The sequence below is a fragment of the Adiantum capillus-veneris genome, chromosome 1 (genome assembly GCF_014529385.1).
Source record: "Adiantum capillus-veneris isolate H3 chromosome 1, ASM1452938v2, whole genome shotgun sequence".
NCBI classification, from domain to species: domain Eukaryota; kingdom Viridiplantae; phylum Streptophyta; class Polypodiopsida; order Polypodiales; family Pteridaceae; genus Adiantum; species Adiantum capillus-veneris.
In genome coordinates, this window is record NC_140931.1 from 119,386,418 (window position 1) to 119,411,097 (window position 24,680).

Here is a 24,680-nt window from a genome sequence, read left to right on the forward strand (position 1 = left end):
TGCATTTTGCGTGTTTCTCCCTTGTGTTTATTGCAGGAATGATTATGCATGAAGGGACACATTTAGCGGAAGGTAGACTCTCATTTTTGAGAACTTCCGAGGAGTTTTGTGGAAGATAGACTCTCGCTTACGAGAACTTCCCAAAATCTCAGAGTTCCCAAAATCTCAGAGTAGAGGGAAAATCCTCTCAGTAGTCAGAGAGTGGTTTTCTCACTCTCACAGTCAGAAGCAAAAAAGGAACAAGGATAGAATAGAGGAATGGCTTTGGCCCCATTCCTGTGCTTGTAAAGATTCTCCCTTAAGTAATAAAGATATTCTCTTTATGGGGGGGGGGGGGGGGGGGACCAACCCATCCTCTGGTCCAATGATGTGTCGAGCTTTTCTCTCTCTTCCATATTCTCTCGAGTATATGAATTGCATTTAACATATAGTTTACGCTTCCGTATTTTTGAGACAGCCTTTGCTCCCGACCCTCCCATGTACTTATTTTACACACATATACACACACACACACATTGTGCTTGGTGGTGCTGTGGGGGATATGTATGTGAAACAAAGAAGGGGGAAGGGGAAGGCGGGGGGTCCTCTCCCAGATTCGAACTGGTGAATTGAGGATTTTCTGTTATTGATAATCGAAGGCAAAAATAGCATGGGGAAAAAGAGAGAACGGAAAAAAGACCTGATTGGGGGAATGGGTGCAGGTAGCAAAATCAAAAGAAAAATAGGCAGTACTAGGGGCTTACGTATGCCGGTAAAACTTTGGAAGTTACGTCCATGTAGATATATGCTGTGGACATAGCAACATCCTGTGTGAGGAAGGCTATATCTGGTACTCCATAGTGGGGATCTATCTATGTGAAGCATTCCGGATGCACACAGCCGGAATCTTTTTCATGCAGGAATTCTGTCCTTTCTATGGAAACATTGGGCTGTCATGACCTATGTGGTACGGTATCATTATGTATTTTGTATCGTGTTTACGGATCCTGACGATCATACATGATGTATTTTAAGATCAAGTGGATGATGAACAGCCTGAGTTTGATGAGCCAGAAGATATTTTGCAGCGCAAATGATTTTTGGCACAGAAGACAAGGAAAGTTGAGGGTCAATTCATTTTTACATGATAATCGGACACTAGTAGGGATCCCTCATGAGTATGGATGAGTATGGCCAATTTGTTGTTCATGGTGGTAAAGCTTTGGAACTGTGGTCGTTTGGATGCCAAGGGGATGGAAAAGGGTGGGTAGGAGATATCAAGTTATGATGATCATGGTGAGTGATCACTGATGCAGATGGATGATCAGGAATCGATATGTTGAATGAAACCTATTTTTACTGTCCTGTAATAGTGTTTTGAAGTCAGTAATTGCCCTTGAGTTTATTTTGGCTTAACTGATAATGCGTTTTTCCCTGTAGAGAAATTATGCTTATTTTTAAGCCTTGAAACCTTCTGTTGCTATTATTAACAAAAGGAAATCAGATATCTCTGTACAGAGGACTTAGGTACCAGAGGGAAAAAGTATTTTTTGTAAGTTTACCCTCATTTGTGTATGATGGCATGTTTGCAGAAACCTTTCGGTTTGTGTCACTGAAAGTGCTTTCCACAAGCATTGGTAAACAGCATAAAGGGCAATTGTACAGTTTTGTCCCTTTAGATGTGCTTGACTGGAAAAGGCGAAGGAGGAAAGTTTTAGATGATCTTGATCAGCTTTCTGCTGACATCATTTGTCTGCAGGTAAATTGAAGTCTGTTTTTTCTTTGACTGTTAGAGAATTTGCTTCAAGTATTATTTTTGTCATGGGCAGGAACTTGACACGTTCGATGATTTGCAGTCAGATCTATTGCTGAGGGGCTATGCGGGTCTATATAAGGTTTTACTTTCTTGGTGGCCTCACACAACACATTGCATATAGGCAATGTATATTTGAGAAAAGCATGTACTTTTGTCTTCAGCTACATATGGAGTCTTGTAGTTTTCAATGGCAAGAGTCAACTAAGGTGGCATGATCTGTCATAGTTGACATTGTGCAGGCTGCATGCTTGCTGCCTGGGAGGTTTGCTGGTCAGAGAGTTTTAAGTTGTTAAAATTAAAGCTCTATTGGATGTTTGATTCTAATCTATGTGTGTTTTATAATTTGAGCAACTATGGTTTCTGTTGTGGCTATTTTGTGATCAGTGTTGCCACGGATCTTTTTTTCTAATTCGTTTTGGAAAAGTCCTGTTTTGTTTTGTATGTTTAAGAAACTAATGTTAGTGCTGACTTGAATTTTGAAGGTTGCTACCAAAGCTCCTGGTCGTTGTGCAATACTTTGGAAACAAAAAAGGTTAATTATTACATTCATACATGAAAGTTTAATGTTTCAATTAACTGAACCACTCTCTTTTTATTTATTTACATAATCAACACTTTCTTTGATCCGAGTCTTTGGCCAGGCTGAAGTTTGCCGATATCTTTGTAAAGATGTTGGAATCTTTCGTGTATGTGTGTATTTACTGTTAAATGCCCCCCCCCCCCCCCCCCCCCCCCCCCCCCCCCCCTCTCTCTCTCTCTCTCTCTCTCTCCTCTCTCTTAGAGAGAAAAGTTGTCAGATTCTAGAGAGAGAAAATACAGCCGATTCTAGGGAGAAAAATTGCTAGAAGAGAGGACGTGAGAATTTTGGATTGGGAGAGAAAATTAGCTCCATCTAGAGAGGGGAGAATGAACCTGGCCCGCAGGGTGGTAGACTTTAGCTTTCACCCGAATCTTTACATGATAATCTTTACTTCAACTTTACGACACAGAGGAACTTGACTAATCACGAATAAACCTGTGACTAGAATCAACGCTTCAAACAAACCACAGCTTGGCAGCTAGAGTGCTACCAAGCAGACAGCGACACCCTGTAGGCCCCAAAGACTTGCGCCCATTTCGGTATTTCTTTATTCTTATAAAACTTGGGAGAAAACCTGCAAGTTCCTACGAGCTGTCCCGCTTTTACCGCGCTGAAAATGGCCTACTCTAGCCCGATTTCGGCAGCATAACCACAATGGGAGGCTTCACAGACAAAGTCCCCATGCCAAAGGTGACTTCCCCGAGGCATACAGACACTTTCCCAAACCTGGCGAGAATCTGCAGCACGCTGAATTCTTTGTTTTCTGCCCTGAAAATACACCTGATCATTTGTAAAGTGATCTTGTCACTTGCTTGAAGCTCCTGGGGGTATTAGGGATCAATTAGGGTCGAAACCCTAAACCTGCAAAAATACACAGCAGGCTGTAATTCACTGCTTGGGGCTCCGTTTCATGTGCCTGTCGCGTTCGTAGCAAGCCCTGGAGCTCCCGCACCTGTAGGGCTACTTGCCCTTTGAATCGGATGAGAATTCTCGCATGAAATCTCTCCGTACTTGTAGGGGGATTAGCCGCCAAGTGTCTAGGTTGCCTCTTTTGAGTTAATTCCTAGTACCCACCGACTTATCAAGTGTAGCGAGGGGCCTAAATGACTTTGAAATGAGCCTAGACACCCTTTTACTGCTCAGATTTCAGTGCCGATTGGCCGGACCATCTCGTGGCGATCTGCCTTTCCCGACTGCGGGTGAAACTCTCGCCCATCAGCCCTTTCACACTGGCCACACAATGTCCGACCATTTGTAACTTCAAAAAGAGGGTCCCAAAAATTAAATAAAAATCAAGGGAAAGAAACCAACAACTAAGGTTAGTGGTTGCCACAGCCTTGTGACACACCCCTCTCTTGAAATCGCAAACGTCCTCGATTGCATGCCCAATATACATGCCATAGATGATTTAGTGTGATTAGCACCCTTTTATTATCACATGTATCCGTAGGAAAGGTCATGACACATAGAGACAAATGACTTAATGAACCTTCATACTTTTGTCATTTCCCTCCATCATAGAAGTGAACATTGTACCATTAACACTTGAAGCAGTGTACACTTGTATTACATTGAATCTGTATGTATGTACATTTGATGTGCTAGCTCCATCATTTGCCCTCTTGTGAACACTTGTATTACACTGAATCTATATGTACATTTGATGTGCTAGCTCCATCATTTTCCATCTTGTGAACACATTGCGTTGGGGCATACATAGATTGTAACCCAAAGGCCTCAAGGTAAAGCTGCAATTTATTTGGTGACTGTAGCAGTTTACACTCTTCCATCCAATTTGCATCCATAAGTGGATAGTTCTTGAACTTCACGAAATACCGTCTTGCAACTTTTCCCTTACTTCTCTTTCTTTTGGTCTGTGCTCCAGGAGACTCGGTTTAATCTTCAGCTTTCTCTTCTCTTTTTGACTCCTGGGAAGCTTCAGGAGCCGCTTTTGCAAAGGACCTCTTTGCTGCTCTTTTCTTTGGCCTATCCCCTTTCACGTTGCCTTGAAATCCACTGTCTTCTCCCTTTAACAAGGCATGACCAATGTTGGCAACTTCCATAAGCTGAGTAAGGGTAGCCGCTTTGTTCTTTGTACAGTAATTTCGATGCCCTTTAGGCAGCCCACAACAATACTTCTTAATTTGCTCTGTCAGTGGCACAAACGTGTAGGAGGTTACTGAGAGCAACGCTTTACAAAACCTCCCATTGTACTCCTGTTGGCTCTTGCAAGTAACCGCAGTGAGTTGGTGCCAATCTGTCATGACATCAACTTCAAATTCATATGATAGCCATGCAGATGCAAACATTTGCTTGAAGTATACCCATGTAGTGGGTGCCTGTCCTTGCATCAATAGTGTTGTCAACCATGTAATCGCATTGCCTTTCAAGAAAGTGGCAGCTTTCCTGACCTTAGAGGCCTTTGTAAAATTCCCCCGTGCATAAGTTGTATCAAACTGCTTTAGGAAAGTAAGAGCCTTTGCCTTATCCTCAAAGCCGTTGAGAGTATCAAACTTTAAAAGTTGCACCACCTCCTTTGTATGCTTTTGGCTTTTCCGTGTGCTCCCAAATCGTCATAGGGAAGCGTCTGCAACATGGGCACTAGAATAGGGATCATCAATGCCCCTTGGCCATTGACATTTTGCGTCACTGGTGCTATGTATACCTGCTGGTCAAAAAAACCAGCCATGCCAAAATTGCCTTGTTGCACCCCAAACTGGCCCTGGTTGCATTGAAACCCTTGTTTCATGCCAATATTTCCATACATGGGGTTTGGCATTATGCCCTGCATACCCCAAACATTGTTCCTGGCATATATTACTGGTTTCGAGACGCATAACCAGCCATGCTCTGAAACACTGATCCACCCCCAAAATACCCAGGATATACCGTTGGTGGTGGGAAAACCTATTGCATAGCTTGGAAACTGGTTCCCTGTCCATTTAATGCAACATGCGGACTTTGAAAGGTGGCTGACAGAATAAACTTGTCTTGGAGCTCCACGTGACTCCGCAACATGTGAGTGCTCCCCATCTTGCTGGGACGCACAAGGGACCTGGGCTTGAGCCTCAACAGGCTGTACTGCATGAGACAATGGCCTTGTCTGCTGTGGCACTGGCGGTGCTTGCATATATTCCATAAACCTAGGATTATGCACCAACCGAGAGAATACATTCCCAGCAGGAACCAACTGTGTCCTAAGCGCATCCTCGTCTAGTTACCTAGTCATATGCCCTTGACCTTGTGGGAGATTCTTTATTCAGTATTTCTTTATTCTTATAAAACTTGGAGAAAACCTGCAAGTTCCTATTAGCTGTCCCGCTTTCACCGTGCTGAAAATGGCCTACTCTAGCCCGATTTCGACAGCATTACCGCAGTAGGAGGCTTCATAGACAAAATCCCCATGCCAAAGGTGACTTCGCCGGGGCATACAGACACTTTCCCAAACCTGGCGAGAATCTACTGTAGCACGCTGAATTCTCTGTTTTTTGCTCTGAAAATGCACCAGATCACTTGTACAGTGATCCCGTCACCCCTGAAGCTCTTGGGGGTATTAGGGATTAAGTAGGGTGGAAGCCCTAAACGTGCAAAAATACACAGCAGGCTGTAATTCATTGTTTGGGGATCCGTTTCATGTTTGGGTGAATCTGGGCTTATCCTGGATTCATCCAGGTATATATATCCGTTTCGTGTGCCGGTCGCATCGGTAGCAAGTCCTCGAGCTCCTGCACCTATAGTGCAACTTGCTCTTTGAATCGGACGAGATTTCTCGCGTGAAATCTCTCCGAATTCACCAATACCTGCGGAGGACTAGCAATTAGCTAATCGAGTACCTGTTGAAACTGGCCTGTTCAATCCAAAAAGGGCTGTAGACTTTACTTTAAACCTTGATTTAGCTTTCACCCATTTAATTTGTCGTCCACTTTACCTGTACTTTCAAGACACAACAAAGGGGAGAGGGGTACAGGCTGTTAGATTGCACATGTATGAGTAGACCGACACCAGATTGACCCCTAACTTAGGCGCCCCTTTCGGTATTTCTTTATTGTTCAAAAGAGGGAATAAACGTTGTGGTTCCCTACAAGCTGCCCCACACAAACTCGGCTGAATTTCCACTGTTCCGGCCTGATTTCGGCAGCATAACTGTACTAGGACACTTCACAGTCAGTATTCCCACGCATTGATTGACTTTCCCGATGCATACGGGCACTTTGCAAAACCTGGCGAGAATCTGCAGCACGCTGAATTCTCTGTTTTCAGCCCCGAAAATGCGCCAGATCACCTGTACAGCGGTCCCCTCGCGTCCCTGAACCTCCTGGGGGTATTAGGGTCCGTTTAGGGCCAAAACCCTAAACCTGCAAAAATACACAGCAGGCTGTAATTTACTGTTTCACGCTCCGTTTTGCGTGCCGGTTGCATCCGTAGCAAGTCCTCGAGCTCCCGCACCTGTAGGGCTACTTGCCCTTTGAATCGGACGAGATTTCTGGCATGAAACCTCTCCGAATTCACCTGTACCTGCGGGGGATTAGCCGCTAGCTAATCCAGTACCTGTGCAAGAGGCTCTTGCCTCGGCAATCGCGCATGAACCCACACAACTGTACATTGGTCAAATGAAGAGCCCACTAGTGGGGCATAACATACTGCCAAAGGGGAGAGAGAGGGCAATGTGTAGCGTGCAGGGCATCACTCCTGGCACCGCACTGTACATAGGAGGGAAAGCAAGCACTCCATAGCTCTTAACAAGGTTGTTTCCGTACGTACGTACGGTATGGTTCCGCATCGTACGGTACGTCCGTACGATATCCGTACGCACCGTACGATTCCGTACGTACCCGGAAAAAAAAAAAAAAAAAAAAAAAACCTCTGAAAAAATAAACCTCTGGAAAAAAAAAATCGCCAACAGTGCCTATTCCCTGTGGTCGGATTAGGTGGGCGAGGCCTTTAATAAGTCCACCTATCCTATACTGGTTATTATCACAACAGAGAATCAGAGAGTAGAACAGAGTCTCTGCACAGAGACCAAGGAAGGATTTGCCGCCACCGATAAGGTTCTTTCTCCCTCCCTCCCTCCCTCTCTTTGTGTTTGGAGTCTGCAAGGAGGCACTCTAGAGTCCTGACCTCGCGAAAGATTGTAAGTTTTGTATTCAACTTGGAAGTGTGCGTTAATTGTGTTGCAGAGTTATCTAGCGGTTACTTAACTTGTGGGGTGATTTTAAGTGTTTTTTGAAAGTTGTGGCTATGTTTAAGTATTGTGCAGTGTTTTTAAACTAGATAGGTTGTATATAAATTTGAAATTCTTTGTATTTTTAGCTTTTAAAAAATATACTACGAATTTTACGTACCTTATGGCCCAATCCATACGGTACAACGTACAGTACGTACCGAACACGTACCGAATACTACGTACCTTACAACCTTGGCTCTTAACCTGTGACAAATTCTGAAAATCAGCCTCCTCTCTCATTTTAGGCGCCCCCTCCTCTGGCCAGAAGTGGCAGAAGGCTCACAGAGTGACACCTCGCCCAGTTTCTGATTTTGATCAACTGGGCTAAAAATATCTCAACTGGTGCGTCAGTTGACTTGACAGCAGAGTAATAAAATGTTCCTCTTGTCATTCCGGAGCTAATGACGCAAACACATTTTCAGGTCTCAAAATAGCAGTTCCCTAAATTTTAGGAGATGCTGCCATTGTATCTTTCTAGGTCATCCGACCCTCTTTGTACACTGCAGCCACACCCAGAACTGAAATGTAGCCTTTGTAACAAAGGATTCCAGTATGGCTGGTCAATGACCCCACTTTGGCTAACCTTAGTCCTTGTCCAACCTTAGTGCTCTCTTGTCCTCAGGCCTGGACTCCCTCTGGACAGTTCCACACTAGCTATGCAATGCAAGGCAGTTAGATTTCTCGAGGGGTGTTTCCAAAAAGTGAAAGTAAATAGATAATAAGAAAGAAATCAACAAAAAGGATAGATAGTAGTCACACGCTGGTGACACCTGTGCAAGAGGCTCTTGCCTCGGCAATCGCGCATGAACCCACACAACTATACATACAGATGAAAATCCTTCGAGTGGGGCATCGACGAGAGCAGAATCATAGTGCTACATAGAGCAAGGGAGAAGGCAAGCTTTCCATTAAAGCTATGATCTCCTGCGCCCACTACTCACACACAGAGTAACACTTGAATGATCAAAATCAACCTTCTCTCACAAATTTGGGCGCCCCCTCTTCATGCAAGCTAGCAGATTGCTCTCGAGCCGCAATTTCTAGTACCCACCGACTTATTAAGCGTAGCGAGGGGCCTAAATGACTTTGAACTGAGCCTAGACACCCTTTTATTGCTCAGATTTTAGTGTCGATTGGCCCGACCATCTCGTGGCGACCTGCCCTACCCGACTGCGGGTGAAACTCTCGGCCGTCGGCTGTTTCACACTGGCCACACAATGTCCGGCCATTTGTGACTTCAAAAAGAGGGTCCCAAAAATTAAATAAAAATCAAGGGAAATAAGTCAACAACTAAGGTTAGTGGTTGCCACAGCTCGTGACAGAGAGGATGTAGAGATATAGATTGTCGTTACATGGCTAGAGAGGGAGGATTCTTACTTTGATCAACAGTTTAGAATGGACCACCTTTCTAGAGAGACATGAATGTCCAGAAGGACCCATTGATCAAGGCCCTAGATCCAAATCTAGTCGTTTGTGCCATGTGGTGCTTGTCCCCTTCTCTTGTGTTTTCCATGATAGTAAGAATTAAACCTATTGACTTGTGTATGGGTGACCTTAAAGAACTCCTGATCTGCGAATAACTTATCTTTTGTGAGAAGGATGGTGGTAGCATAGGATTTCCATATACGACTTCAAAGATAGCCTTACAAGTGGTAGGATGTACTATTTTATTATATGGGCACCCACGTACACACATACGATAATATAGACAACCGAAGAGAGGTAAGTCGGTGTTGGGGCCAGTGCAACAAGGGCAAATAGAACTGAATATATGCCATCATGATGCTCTGTACAATGAGGAGTGTGACATGTAGTGGCCAAGTACACAATTTCTAATATTGGAGTTTGATATTGAGGCGATGCATAACCCAATCAATCTGCTGCGTGCCAATGACTTGCCAGCCAATAGGATATCCCAAATGTCGGGTAATTTCATGCGGAGGCACAATCTTTCCAGGCCACAAAAGCTGATGCAAAGCATGTGCATGAAGAGGCAAGAGATTAGACTTCTAACAGTTAATGAAAAGGCCAGCTGATTCTGAAGACAAGGAGGACAGGAAAGGAAAGAAGCCCATGGCTGGTCTAGTGCCAGATATGGTGGGCGACAAGCCAAATTCAGATGCAAGTGAGCTTTGCAGAGCATGGGGAAAGGTCAGGGATCAAACAGTGCTTATCTTCTTTGATCTAGGTGCCAAAGCCAACTTCATTTCCCCAGAATTGGCTCCAAAGTTGGGAATCAGACCTGAAGAGATGCGGTATACAGCAAAGGCAGGTTTGGCATGTCCTGGCCATACAGAGGCTGTGACACCCATCATTGGAAAGTTGCGCCTACATATCCAGTCCTATGTAGATGCTGAAGAATTTTACATCATGCCACTGGACGGATGTGATGTGTTGTTAGGTATTCCTTGGTTGTTTCGTGTACAGGGAATCATGGATGCCTACAACAAAAAGATCACTGTACAGAGCAGGGGAAAGACTCACATTCTGGATGTAAAGCTTAAAGGGAAGTCTATTCCCAATGTATCAGCTTCTGCTATTACTTCTGTAATGAAAAAGCATCTTTCTGCGTACTTGGTTTTTGCATGTGAAGTGTCAGATTGTGATGAATCAAATTTATCTGTGCTAGATAAAGAAAGGTCAATGTTTTTACAACAGTATAGTGACTGTTTTTCCGATTCATTACCGTCTCAATTACTGCCAGAGAGACCCGAGGCCCATGCGATAGATTTGGTGCCAGGCAGTAGCCCACCAAATAAGCCTCCGTACAGGGTTAGTGCGGCTCAGCAGAAAGAGATAATGGGCCAAGTACAGGAGTTGTTAGAAAAGGGGTTGATTCAGCCCAGTTCATCTCCATTCTGTTCTCCAGTGTTGTTCGTGCAGAAAAAGGATGGCTCATGGCGTATGTGCATAGACTACCGTGCACTGAACAAGAATACCATCAAGAATAGGTTCCCTATACCTAGAATTGATGATATTATGGACAAATTAGGAGCAGCTATGTTTAGCAAGATAGATCTAAAGAGTGGGTACCATTAGATCCGCATTAGGTCAGAGAATGTGCACAAGACTGCTTTTAGAACGACGTTTGGCCTTTACGAATTTTTAGTGATGCCCTTTGGTCTCACAAATGCTCCTGCTACGTCCAATAGGATGATGGACAGAATTTTCCGTCCACACCAGCAGTTTGTTGTTACATTCTTTGATGACATGATAGTCTACTCAAAGAATGAAGAGGAGCATAGGCATCACTTGGCCATTGTGTTTAAAGAGTTACGCAGTCATAGGTTGCTCATTAATGCAAAGAAAAGTGAAATTTTTTTGGAAGAGATTCATTTTCTCGGACACATTGTCTCAAAGGATGGTGTCAGAATGGATCGTGCAAAAGTTGAAGCGATCAAGTCATGGCCAAATTTGAAGACGGTGCACGATGTCCGAAGTTTGTTGGGACTGTGCTCCTATTACAGAAGGTTTATCCGAAATTTCGCTGAGATTGCTTCACCTTTACATGCTCTTCAAAAGAAGGCAGTCACCTTTAGATGGACACAGAAAGAGATTTCAGCTTTTAATCTCTTAAAGGAAAGGATGACTTCAGATCCAGTCATTGTGTTGCCAGATCTTAGGAAGTCATTTGTGGTCCAGTGTGATGCCTGCGGTAGTAGCATTGGTGCAGTGCTAATGCAAGATGGCAGGGTAGTAGCCTATGAGAGCAGAATTTTGCAAGGGCCAGAGATGACCATGCAGGTCTATGAGAAAGAGTTATTGGCTGTGATTCATGCGCTCTTAAGTTGGAAACACTACCTGCTAGGTGTAGATTTCGTTGTCCAAATGGACCATCAGACCTTGCGATACTTCTTGACACAGACAAAGTTATCTGAGAAGCATATGCGATGGGCAAATATTTTGTCCATGTTCCATTTTTAGATTGTGCATGTGGAAGGCAAGAAGAATGTTGTGGCTGATGCCTTGTCAAGGAAGCCACAAATTTCAGCCGTATCATCATGAACTTGATGATATGAGGGAACAGTATGAAAATGATGAAGATTTTGCAAGGGTCTTCGAGCAGCTAATGGATGGACAACGTCATGAACACTATCTTCTTAAAGACGGGTTCATGATGATGCATGGCAGATTGTGTGTCACAAAGCCATTGCGATGCAAAGTTATGGAAGAGAGTCATGTCCCACCGTATGCAGGGCATCGTGGTATCGATGCTACAGTTAAAGCGGTTGAGACATTCTTCTACTGGCCTACATTGAGAAGAGATGTAGATGCCTTTGTGCGAGAATGCCTAATTTGCCATAAGGTCAAGTTTGACAGGCAAAAGGCACCAGGGTTATTGCAACCACTACCTATTCCAGACAAACCATGGGAAAGTATTGCTATGGATTTTATCTTTGATCTTCCGAGAACGTAGACAGGAAACGATGGTATTTGGACCATCATTTGCAGATTCAGCAAACAGGCTCATTTTATTCCTGTCAGGAAGAAGATAAAACCAGATCAAATGGCACGCTTGTTTATGAGCAATATTTTCAAGTATCATGGCATGCCACAATCGATTGTTAGCGACCGTGATCCACGCATGACAAGTTTGTTCTGGAGAGGCTTGTTTGAGAATATGGGCACCACGCTCAAATTCTCTTCGTCATTTCATCCTCAAACAGATGGGCAGTCAAAAGAGGCAAATTCTACTGTCCTAGATTTGCTGAAGTGTTATGTGTCATGTAGAAATACTGACCATCTGCTGAATGTTAGAGCTGTACAGATGGTCAAAGGCAAGGTTAAAAAAGATGAAGGGCAAGGAAAGACTGTTTCCAAAGCTCAGCATGCGTTACTATGGGCCTTTTCAAGTGTGCGACATAATCAGTGATGTTGCATATAGGCTGAAATTGCCTGACAGTTGGAAGATTCACAATGCGTTTCATGTGAGTCTTCTCAGACCCTATGTGGGTGATGTGCCAGAAGATATGCCAACTGAAGATCAGCCCGAAGTCGAGGAACTTGACGAGATCTTGGTCCCGGAACAGATTTTGACACAAAGAAAGGAAAGTGAAAGGCAAGGTTGCTAGGCGTTACTTGGTAAAGTTCAGAAACTATCCACCAATGGATGCTAAGTGGATGGAAGAAGGTGAACTTGCACAGTCACCAACTGTGTTATCACTTTATCTTGAAGCCTTCGATTTGCAACCTACCTTGACCCCTTGAGTTTCAGAGCTACATGGATTGTCAGTGTGACAATGGCTTTTGAAACAAATGATGTACATGGTATTTAAAGTGAGCTCAAATGAAATACCTGTTACATGAATGTTAGAGCTGTACAGATGGTCAGTTTGGCAATTGCTCTTATGGAATGTCCAAAAGTTTGATTAGTGCTATAGAAGTGAGTATTTCTTGTCAGTTTGTCAAGGATACAATAATTGCTTCTATTAAAGAGTACATGTGTAACTGCATTCTTAAACTGTCGGTTTGGGTATGCTCGAAAGTGTTACGGGATCCAACGTGTACTATAAGACAGTGGCAAAATGTGTAGCTACCATTTTGTCATTGGAAAGTTAGTGACTCAAAGAAATGGCAGAGTGCGAAGCTACCACTGTCATTGGGACAGGGTTCACACGCAGGCAATACATGTGTTGACGAGGTGTTGAATACACCAGGGTTGACAATCAGCATGTATGTGTCGTACATGTGTCGATAGGTGTTGAATACATCAGTGTTGACTGTGAGCATGTACGACATAGATGCAAACGAGGACATTTGAGATTTCAAGAGGGGGGTATGTCACCAGCGTGTGACTACTATCTATCCTTTTTGTTGATTTCTTTCTTATTATTTATTTACTTTCACTTTTTCAAAACACCCCTCGGGAAATCTAACTGCCCTGCATTGCATAGCTAGTGTGGAACTATCCAGAGGGAGTCCAGGCCTGAGGGCAAGAGAGCACTAAGGTTGGACAAGGACGATGGTTAGCCAAAGTGGGGTCATTGACTAGCCAAAGTGGAATCCTTTGCTACAGAGGCTACATTTTAGTTCTGGGTGTGGCTGCAGTGTAGAAAGGGGGTCAGATGACCTAGAAAGATACAATGGCAGCATCTCCTAAAATTTAGGGAACTGCTATTTTGGGACCTGAAAATGTGTTTGCGTCATTACCTCCGGAATGACAAGGGGAACATTTTCTTACTCTGTCGTGAAGTCAACTGGGCAACCGGTTGGGAGATTTTTAGGCGGCAACCCCGAAACGGGAAAATGCTTGTAAATGTGCCAAGTGGCACCTTCTGGTGCACTTTCCTCATGCAACAAGAAGTGGCGCTGATTTTTAAGCTGGGAGAGGCTCATTTTCAGCTTCTGTCACAGGTTAAGAGCTATGGAGTGCTTGCTTTCCCTCGTATGTACAGTGCGGTGCTAGGAGTGATGCCCTGCACGCTACGCACTGCCCTCTCTCTCCTCTATGACAGTATGTTATGCCCCTCTAATGGGCTTTTCATTTGACCAATGTACAGTTGTGTGGGTTCATGCGCAATTGCCGAGGCAAGAGCCTTTTGCACAGGTACTGGATTAGCTAGCGGCTAATCCCCCGCAGGTACAGGTGAATTCGAAGAGGTTTCACGCCAGAAATCTCGTCCGATTCAAAGGGCAAGTAGCCCTACAGGTGCGGGAGCTCGAGGACTTGCTACAGATGCGACCGACACGCGAAACGGAGCCCGAAACAGTAAATTACAGCCTGCTGTGTATTTTTGCAGGTTTAGGGTTTTGGCCCTAAACGGTCCCTAATACCCCAGGAGGTTCGGGGACGCGAGGGGACCGCTGTGCAGGTGATCTGGCGCATTGTCGGGGCTGAAAACAGAGAATTCAGCGTGCTGCAGATTCTCGCCAGGTTTTGCAAAGTGCCCGTATGCGTCGGGAAAGTCATTCAATGCGTGGGAATACTGACTATGAAGGGTCCTAGTACAGTTATGTTGCCGAAATCGGGCCGGAACATTTGAAATTCAGCCGAGCTTGTGTGGAACGGCTTGTAGGGAACCACAGCGTTTATTCCCTCTTTTAAACAATAAAGAAATACCGAAAGGGGCGGCTAAGTTAGGGGCCAATCTGGTGTCGGTCAACTTATACAGGCGCAATCTAGCAGCCTGTATCACTCTCCCCTTTGTTGTGTCTTGAAAGTACAGGTAAAGTAGATGACTAATAATGGGTGAAAGCTAAATCAAGGTTTGAAGTAAAGTCTACCGCCCTTTTTGGATTGAACGGGCCGGTTTCAGAGGGTGGGTAGCAATGGCAAATAACAGAGCACTAAGCGGGCAGCCTTGTCGAACTGAACATCCAAGAGACCAAGATCGGTCACTTTGCATGCAAGGATCCGTGAAGTAATATTGTGAGCGTATAAAAAGCACACAATATACGCTAACTTTGAACCAAATCCAAGACATCGCATGACATCCGCAATGTAATCCCAGTGGACAATGTCTATGTCAACTTGCATCACAAGCACATCTTGTTATGTATACTTAGTAAATTCCATACCCACTAAGATTTTGGCCAAATTATCCATTATTTGGCGATGAGGGATAAATTCGTTTTGCGCCTGATGAAGACTCTGTGAAAAGATAATCTTTGATTTGAAGTACTATCATCTTGGCCAAAATCTTATAAATGATAGGCATTAGGGTAATAGGCAGCCAATGGGAAAATTGCTCATAGAGTTTGCGTTTAGGTAGCAATACAAGAAGACTCCTAACAGATGCTATGTATCCCATGTGGCATTTATCATGAGAAGCAGAGGCTCCTTGAGAGAATCCCAAAAAGAGATGAAGAATTCAGAACGATTAGTAGCCTCTGTCGAAAGGTTTGCCTACGCTCGAGATAACAGAAATTGCCATGCTCGATGAGCCTCAAAAGAGGCGGAGGGAGGAGCAACAAACACAGTACTGTAGTGAAACCATGGCATCAGCAAGCTCTTGTTTTGTAGATGTCCAAGAGCGTGAGGGGAGCTTAACCCGCTTAATACCTTGGTTTTGTCTAGTATGATGCAGGTGTTTGAAGAATTGTTTAGAGGCACACCCTTTATCCATGAGAGCCCGTTTGCGAGCGGCGAGCGCGAGTTTTCCGTTTATCAATTATGCGTTGATCATTCGGACGTAGGCACACACGAGCCTGACAAAGAGCGGCCTCTTGCGAAGCCGATAAGGGTCTCGAGTTAGCCAACTCTTGTAGACTTTGACAAACCAACTTTCCATCATGAACATCCTCATGCAGTTGGTGCATGTATTGCTTATCAAAATCCCGGAATACATTGGATATATATGACAAAACGACACCATGCATTATCCAGATCATAATATATCTGACCACAGAGTGGAGGAATGACCTCATTAACCATATCTTGAAAGCAGTCATGAGAAAGATAAGCATTATGGCGGGTCGAATTGCAAGGTCAAAATAATTGGAGCATGATCAGATAACAATAATGTATAATTAATTCTCATCTCATAGACAAAGTCATCATACTCCTGCGAATTCATTAAATACCAGCGGTCCAATCGTGCACGATAAGAAGAGCGCGCATTATGTTGAAAAGTGAAGCCCGGAGCATCAAGATGTAGATACGTCCATAGATCTTGCATGTACATAGAAAAAGTAGGATTGTCCCAAGCTTCCCTCTCAGCTCGCAGCATATGAGAATGACTGTCACAAATTGTTGACGTGTTAAAGCCCCGAAGAATGGAGCCAACTTGCATATGCCGGCTGAGGGGCCCAAACCCTAAGAAAAACAAGTAACAGAAGAAGAAGTCCTACCAACTTATGGGGACCCCATCCGATGGGGCCCCAAGTGACATAAAGAATTAGAATAAAGCTGGACCCTCACACACACACAATGTGGAACTGATGACGTGGCAAATTTTCGAAATATACGTTGATAGTGCTGATGTAGCAAGCTGTACAGATTTCCGCGTTTTGCACTGATTGCTGACGTGGCAGTTCTACGGAATTCCGTGATTTATGCTGGCAGCTTTTTGGCATTGCTTTTGGACGACAAGCTTTTGAGTTTGAAGGCTTTTCATGTAAACTGCTTTTCATAGGCCAAGGGCCTTAAAATATGTGTTAAGGGCTCATTCTCTGGCATGCTTCCTGGAGAAGGTGCAAAGTCTGGAGTACTGGCTTGTACTGAGTTGATGCAATATAAAGAAATACCGGAAGGGGCGCCAAGGTTTGGGGCCAATACTCTCTGGGGTGGAATTCCGCCACTCCGTGTCGCATGTCGTCTCTCTCTCTCTCTCTCTCTCTGTTCAGTTGTTATTGAAGTGCTAAAAGTCTGTTCAGTCTATTCTTTTCTATTGGCACGTGGTGCCCGTCTTGGGACAGTGGTATCAGAGCATCAGGCGTGTAGCATATGGTCCTAGCAAAGTGCAGACATATCAAGATCGCACTTCCAAAGTTCATTGGAAATTTTAGCTTCGTGCTCAAACCCCGTACTTATTAGCCACTCCCACCTTTACTTTATCGCGCATCGAGCGCTCTCCCGTCTTCACCGCTCATGTCCTACAGGGCATAGGCTGTAAAGATCACTTGCAAGAGAAGGATCCAAGATTTGTTTCGAGTCACTGTTTTTCTCAAAAGCTGTGCCATGGAGATGTTAATAGCTACCAAGCCGCACACTCCAAGGACTTTGCAAGCTTTCAAGAAAAATTTTGCCCGAAGTTATATGGTTTCTGACATCTTTCTTTGGAGTGCAACTTCAAGCAGAGTGGGGTATCCTGAAATGCTTGCCATGGAAACCCTAGCAGATAATAAGTTGAAATTTCTTGACATCTCCCATTAGATGTCTCTTCACAAGCAGATGACCTTGGAGGTCCAGTGTGATTGCTATCTTGGAACTACCATCGCCGCCAAAGAAACATTGTCTGTCCAAGAGCTGATGGACCATGCTGTGCTTGGCTACGATCTTATGGAATGAACCTAACCCTAATTTTTGGTGCAGGTTTTAGGATGGAAAGTCAGTCGACTTTTTGAGCTCCAGTGATGTCGAGATTGCTTATTAAGTTTGAATCTTGTTTGAGTTCTATTTGAGAACTTGTTTGGTGATCCTGTTTGAAATAGATGGTATTTGTTTTGAACCTTTCTTGGTGCCCATTTGAATTGTTTGACTCTGGTTTTAATACTGGTTTTATTGATTGGTGTTTTTACTCCCTAGTGGAGAAGTGAGAAATACTGTTTTGGTATTGTTTGAACCTTGGAACAACGCAGGCCGATGCATGGGGAACGTGTCGTTGTGTGTTTGAAAACCTCGGAACGACGTAGGCCGATGCCTGGGGAGCGTTCCGTTGTATGCTAGAAAACCTCCGAACGAGGCAGGCAGATGCCTGGGGAGCGTTTGGTTGTATGCTTGAACCTCCAAGCGACACAGACTGCGGTCTAGGGAGCGTTTGGTTGTACATCCTCTGAGATCATGGCCCAGACCTTTTTAGGTTATTTGTTAGGGGAGCGACCAGGTAGTCGTTGAGTAGCTTCATACCGCAGACCATTTGTCTCAGGGGAGTGCTCAGCGGTGCTGTTTGTTGTGTCTTGTAACATGCATATGTGAGCATTTGTGTTGCATTGTGATTTGCCAACCATTGAATATTCCTAATTGGATGAGATTGCCTGGGTATGTAATTTTAGTGCATCAAGACAGCCATGGAAGATCAGTGCGGTCTGGGTGTGATGGCGAATTTTACTACGTTGGAATATCAAGAGTTTCGATCTGGACGAAAGGAGAAGCTAACTCCTTGATCAAAAGAGCCGAAAGGAGAAGCCAACTCCTTGATCAAAAGAGCCGAAAGGAGAAGCTAACTCCTTAACAAAAAGAGCAAACTGATTGTCCCTCGGAATGACCCCTGTAAATTTTTTAGCTAACGTGAGTTGTTTTGCAGATATGCTATAATCGCGGACGATTACTCTCTTTCAAGAAGGGGAGATGTCACAAACTGTTGACGTGTCAAAGCCCTGAAGAGTGGAGCCAACTTGCAGATGCCGGCCGAGGGGCCTAAACCCTAAGGAGAATAAGTAACAGAAGAAGAAGTCGTACCAACTTATGGGGACCGCGTCCGATGGGGCCCCAGGTGACATAAAGGATTAGAATAAAGCTGGACCCTCTCACACACATAACGTGGAACTGATGACGTGGCAGATTTTTGAAAATTTCGCTGACAGTGTTGACGTGGCAAGCTGTACGGATTTCCGAGTTTTGTTTTGAGTACTGACGTGGCAGTTGTACGGAATTCCGTGATTTACGCTGGCAGCTTTTTGGCATTGCTGTTGGACCAGAAGCTTTTGAGTTTGAAGGCTTTTCATTGGCCAAAGGCCTTCAAATATGTGCTAAGGGCTCATTCTGTGGCATGCTTCTTGGAGAAGGTGCAGAGTCTGGAGTACCGGCTTGTACTGGGTTGATGAAATATAAAGAAATACCAAAAGGATCGCCATGGTTTGGGGCCAATAGTCTCTGGGGTGGAATTCCACCATTTCGTGTCCCTTGTCGTCTCTCTCTCTCTCTCTCTCTCTCTCTCTCTCTCTCTCTCTCTCTCTCTCTCTCTCTTCAGTTGTTATTGAAGTGCTAAAAGTCTGTTCAGTCTGTTCTTTTCTATTGGCACGTGGTGCCCGTCTTGTGACAATGATCAATAGTATTATTAGAGTTGTTCGGTGCATTATTGAAATCCCCACAAAGCAATGCATTCGAAGTTCATGAATAAGAGCTAATATCTTGCCACAAGGCAGCTCTGTGCCCAGACGCCGTATGGGCATGTTTACCACCCACCTCATACACTTGATCATGCAGCATACATTGTATCACCATCCACCAACCACTGGATCATTGTAAGCAAGAACTGGGTGTAGTTCATGATGAACTAGCATCAAAACACCCCGGAAAACCAGCCAAGCCAGCATAAGCTATCCAATAACCCGCAAAATAAGAGCACTGTCTGGCAAATTCATGATGATCATGTTCTTGTAAAACCACTACATCTGCCTTACATGTATGTACAAAGTGCCAGGTTAGCCTCCACTTGTCGGGGTTGCATAACCCTCGCACATTATATGAGATGCATACTATACTGCTATTCATCACATCACGTATGTACAAAGGGCCAAGAAAGTAGCAGCTGGAAAGTAGCAGCTGGGTCGACATGCCTAGTCTTCATCCATCGTGTGCAAAGGGGAATTTATTGGCTGACTTGGCTGAGGTGGACCAAAAGCTTCACCCGTAACATCCTTATAGGAATGAACTACTTTATCCCATGGTGTTGCCAAAGGTTTATTGTCATTACAAGGGAGTTTGCGTTGACCCACAATCTTTGGATAGTGGCACATAATTACGAGAAGAAGTCGGAATTCTAAGCTTAACAGGTTGCTTAGGGACCATCTATGCATCTGCCTTTGTAGCTTTTCCTTTATCTTTCTCTTTAGATATAATAGCGATAGCCGTAGATTGCTTCCCCTTCTCTTTATCTGCCCTGATGAAGGTGATCTAGAAGTCGCCGTTCTAAGAGAGTTATGCTCAGCGGCAACTTTGCAAGCCGGATATATTGTGGGGTTGGAACAACGTAAGGAGGAGGTTGTAAATTTGTCTCAAGGCATTCGGAGTGCATTTGCCCAAACTTACCACAACGAAAGCATGAATTGGCAAATTTACCCCATTTTAGTTTGAAAGGTCGTTTGCCCATCGAAGGATCCCTTGAATTTACATAAATACCAGTAGGCGTGAGAATATCTGTATCCCACAAGTTGCAGAAATCATTTGTATTTGCATCTAATTTCTAGTAACAAATGACCTTTTCCAGTTGTGAGGCTAACGACGAGAGAAAATGGCGCCATGTTCGAGGAAAATCCTCCACCTCAACCCACACAGTACATTTATGACGAATCAAACTTTGATAATCTCTGGTGAGGGCCCAAGGCAAAACATTAGTCATCTGGGTATTGAAAAACAAAGGGGACATTTCAAGAAGTGTATCCCTGGCTTCAGAGTCGATCAACAAAACTTCATAGATTCCACGCGCTCGAAAGTAAACACCTCTGGCTGCTTCACATTTAAGAAGAAAATCCACCCACTGTCCCACATCTTGAGCAGTAGGCATCTTACCGGGAAAGAAGAGGATCACTGCATTAAGAGCATATGCCCATCAGCTCCTGCACTGAATAAGCACTTCTTTATCAAGAGTCTGACCATCCCACGCTTTGCGAGCATAGTCAAAATCCTCACTCAAACATTGTTTGATGATAGACATGGGATCCTCGGTGGATATCTCCATCTCTTTCCGACGCTTGTAAGTGTAGATGTCTGTTGTCATGAGGAGGATCAAATCGAGAGGATATAGTGCCTGCACCCTGAAAACTCTAACGAACTGCTGTCCAATAGCTAAGCCACTCACGTGTAGGAAGTCTTTGTAGGTTGCGCCACTCTGAGATGACGAGTGCACGCAGTCAAGAAACCCTAAGGCGCACGCACATGATGCTTAGAGTTGTCTCTATACCCCCCCCCCCCCGTACACACACATGCGTGCGCTCACACAGATCATGCTACTGCTGCTGCACACCAGCGCGCGAACAACACCGACTTCGTCTCTCTCTCTCTTTCTCTCTCTCTCTACTCTACTCTACTGCTATTGCTCACCTGTGCGCGAACCACACACACACACACACACACACACACACTTTTTTTGTAAATCCTTGGGTTTAATTTACAAGTCGGAAACCTCAAGGCGAGGAAAACCCACAGAAAAGAGCAAATACAAAGGCGTGAACTCTGAAGTGTTCTTTGCAAAAAAGGGCTAAAAGCATTCGTATGCAAGTTGATGCATGTCTGAAGTATATCACCCACTTCCCATGCAAAACGTAAGGATTGTCTGAGGGAAAGCTTGAAGAATTGAAGTGGATTTGCATCAGCACGAGAGAACATGCAACTGTTGCGTTGATGCCTTGGGGTCTAATAGGCCCAAAATCTGACCCACATAAAGAAAGCTGCAAACAATCGAGCAGAAGGCGGGAGAATGCCGAATGCCCAAAACCTTTTATGGAAAACCATCGAGGGGAATCGGAGCCGCAAGCCAGCTGCTATACCACAAAGAAATTCTCTAGTAATGCAACAATCCCAAAGGAGGTGACTAACAGTCTCCTTTGGAGCCGGGCAACGAACACAACGTGAGGAGTAGATACGACGGGCATTGAGAAAAGAACCCACTGTAAGAAATCCAAGCAAGCATCGCCATAGAAACAATCGTTCCTTCAAAGGCAAATGACTCTACCAAAGGGTAGAGAGCACTTTCTTCCACCAAATGTCAGGCTTGTGCATTGACCACAGGGTATACAATGATCAGCAATCCAGGGCTGAGGCAAAAGAAGAGCATAGATCTTACTGACCGACATAGTATCGAGGGGCTTGTCCCGCTAACACCAGTCAGACATGCGATCCCCAACCATCATAGGCGGAACAGGCAAAAAGCCAGCCAATATGTGCTGAAGCTCTTTCCAAAGTTGATGGTAATGCATACCCAATCCAAACCGACGAGTAGCAAAGGGAAACTGGAAAGTGTACCCTGCATCATTGACCACGTCACCAACCACTCGAAGGCCACGGCATGAGAGAAAGTAGGCTTGGCAAGGCGAGCGGTTGACCAAAGTAAGAGAGCACATCCGACTCCAATGAAGACTTTCTAATCGAATGGAGTTCCCGTCTTGCTGCTGTCGACCTTGCCATGATAAATGCTCTGTAACGTCCTTCGAATCAACAATGAGGCTGGAGGTGATAGGGCATCCAAGAGTACACCCTTCCATCTTGCCAAACACAACCTCCCAAAAGGCTGTCTGCTAGTGGCCAAAGGAGGAAGTAACAACATGCCGACACAAGGAGGCAAACATAAGAGCCCATGGCTGCGTTTGTTGCACTGAGAGTCGATAACAACATAGCCTTTCGAGCAAGAACATGCCGGTGCAAGTCCCAAATATTGAGTCCACCATAGCGCTTGGGAGTACAAAGCTTCTCCATGGACACCAAATGTAGGCCTTTTTTGTGAGCATGAGTACGCCACAAATGAGACAAAATGGATGACATGAGTGAAGCGAGACAATGACGAGGCCAATACAACAACGGCAAATAGAACTGTACATAAGCCATCATGATACTGATAATTCTCAAACGAACATGCAATGGCCATGTAGATAGCTTCCAATAACGCAATTTGGCATTCAAACGTTGCATAATCCAATCCACTTTTTAAGCATGAGTGACATTCCAGCCGATTGGATAGCCCAAATGCCTCACAATCACACTTGGAGGAACAATCTCTTGTGGCCACAACGACTCATGCCAATCACAAGAATTGAGCGGGAGAAGCTTCGATTTACGAAAGTTGACTCGAAGACGAGTCACAAGCCCATACAAGTCCAAAACTTCCATAATTATTCGAACATCAGCCTGGCAGTTACGGGGCGTAAACGATGAGTCGTTAGCATAAGCCTCCCCAACAAAATTGCGCCCCGACGGTAATGCTGGCCATGAAGACAACTAGTAGAAGTCTAGTGATCTAGATACATCAACAAAGGGTGTGTGGCAATGGCATACAACAATGCACTAAGGGGACATCCCTGTCTGACTGAGCAACCAAGAGGCCAGAATCTGTTAACTCACCGTTAAGAAGCCCCGAAGGTGAATTGCGAGCGTACAAGAAATAAACAATATTGGCTAATTTAGGACCAAACGCAAGACAGTGCATCGTGGGTGCAATGTAGTCCCATTGCACAATGTCAAAAGCCTTTTTCTATATCAACTTGCATTACAAGTACATTTTGCTGTGTGTACTTTGCACACTCCATGCCAATCAGGACATTAGCCAAGTTGTCATTGATTTGACGACGTGATATGAAACCATATGAGCTTGATGTATTCCTTCAAAGAGATGATCCTTAATCCGGTTAACCAACAACTTAGCCAATATCTTATACACTACAGGCATCGACGTAATCAATCCCTAGTGTGCGAAATGCTCACAAAATGCCTGCTTGGGCAACAATTTAGGCAAGATTTCTTTCCAAGAAACTGGCAAATCTTGTTTCTCCCTTGAACATTCATCATGAAAAGTAACGACTCTTTTAGAGACGCCCAAAAAGAGAGAAATAACTCCATAGTAAGCCCATCTCAGCCAGGGGATTGCCAGTGGCCCAATGAAAGCAATGCATTATGCAATTCTGAATCAGTGAAAGGTTCCTCAAGAGATAGTGCATCACGGGAAGAGCTGATTGGTCGTACATGAGATAGTAACAATTGTCTTGCTTGACATACCGTTGGCGATTCTCGAGGAGCAACATCAAAAACTTGAGGATGTCCAAGCACGTGAAGAAAGCTTTATACGCTTAACACAACTCCGATAATTCACATTTAGTTAAGGGCCTGGAGTCGGCCAATACTTGCAAATGTTGACAAGCTTGCTTGGCATCCTTAACATTGCCATGGGTCCAGTGTAAATATTCTTTGCCACAGTCCTCAATAGCAGATTGCACTCTCATTACAAAACAAAACCACGCGGGTAGAAAGTGTCTCCATGTGCGAGGAAAATCTACTATTTTTACCCACACCGGACATTTGTGGCAAATAAGACTTTGATAGTCCTTGGTCAATCATCTGCGTACCAAAGAACAATGGAGACATTTCCAACAAGTTCTTGGCATCTGTCTTCGCCAAAAGGACTTCTTAAAATCCTCGAACACCAAAGTAAACCCCCCGGACAACCTAGCGTTTGAGCAAAAAATCAACCGATTGCCCAACACCCTTCACAGTAGGCATCTTTCCCAAGAAAAACAAAATAACTGTATTCATGGCATATTGCGCAACCAGATCCACGAGTTCTTGCAGAGGAATTTGAACTTTGAGAGGAGGAGGTTGCTTTCCGAGCTTCCTCGAAGTCCTCATACAAACAAGCTTTGATCTCGGATGTGGACATTGAGAAGCTTCCCATAGCTTTCCGAGGCTTAAACACACACAAGGAGTCGAACATACAGCAAAACCACCTTACTCAAGAAGCAAACACCCAAGAAACCAAGTACTGTCAAAAATCTTG

The 24,680-nt window shown here is 44.4% G+C and overlaps 1 protein-coding gene across 1 annotated transcript in view; it reads left to right on the forward strand.

Moving 5' to 3' along the window:
- Positions 1-1,546: 1,546 nt before the first annotated feature.
- Positions 1,547-24,680, forward strand: part of LOC147465433 (carbon catabolite repressor protein 4 homolog 6-like) — a 47,329-nt gene continuing 24,195 nt past the window's right edge. The window contains exons 1-3 of the mRNA XM_086520101.1: positions 1,547-1,738; positions 1,809-1,874; positions 2,278-2,327. Of these exons, the coding sequence (XP_086376227.1) occupies positions 1,562-1,738; positions 1,809-1,874; positions 2,278-2,327 (293 nt within the window). The 5' untranslated portion in view covers positions 1,547-1,561. The remainder of the gene's footprint in view (positions 1,739-1,808; positions 1,875-2,277; positions 2,328-24,680) is intronic.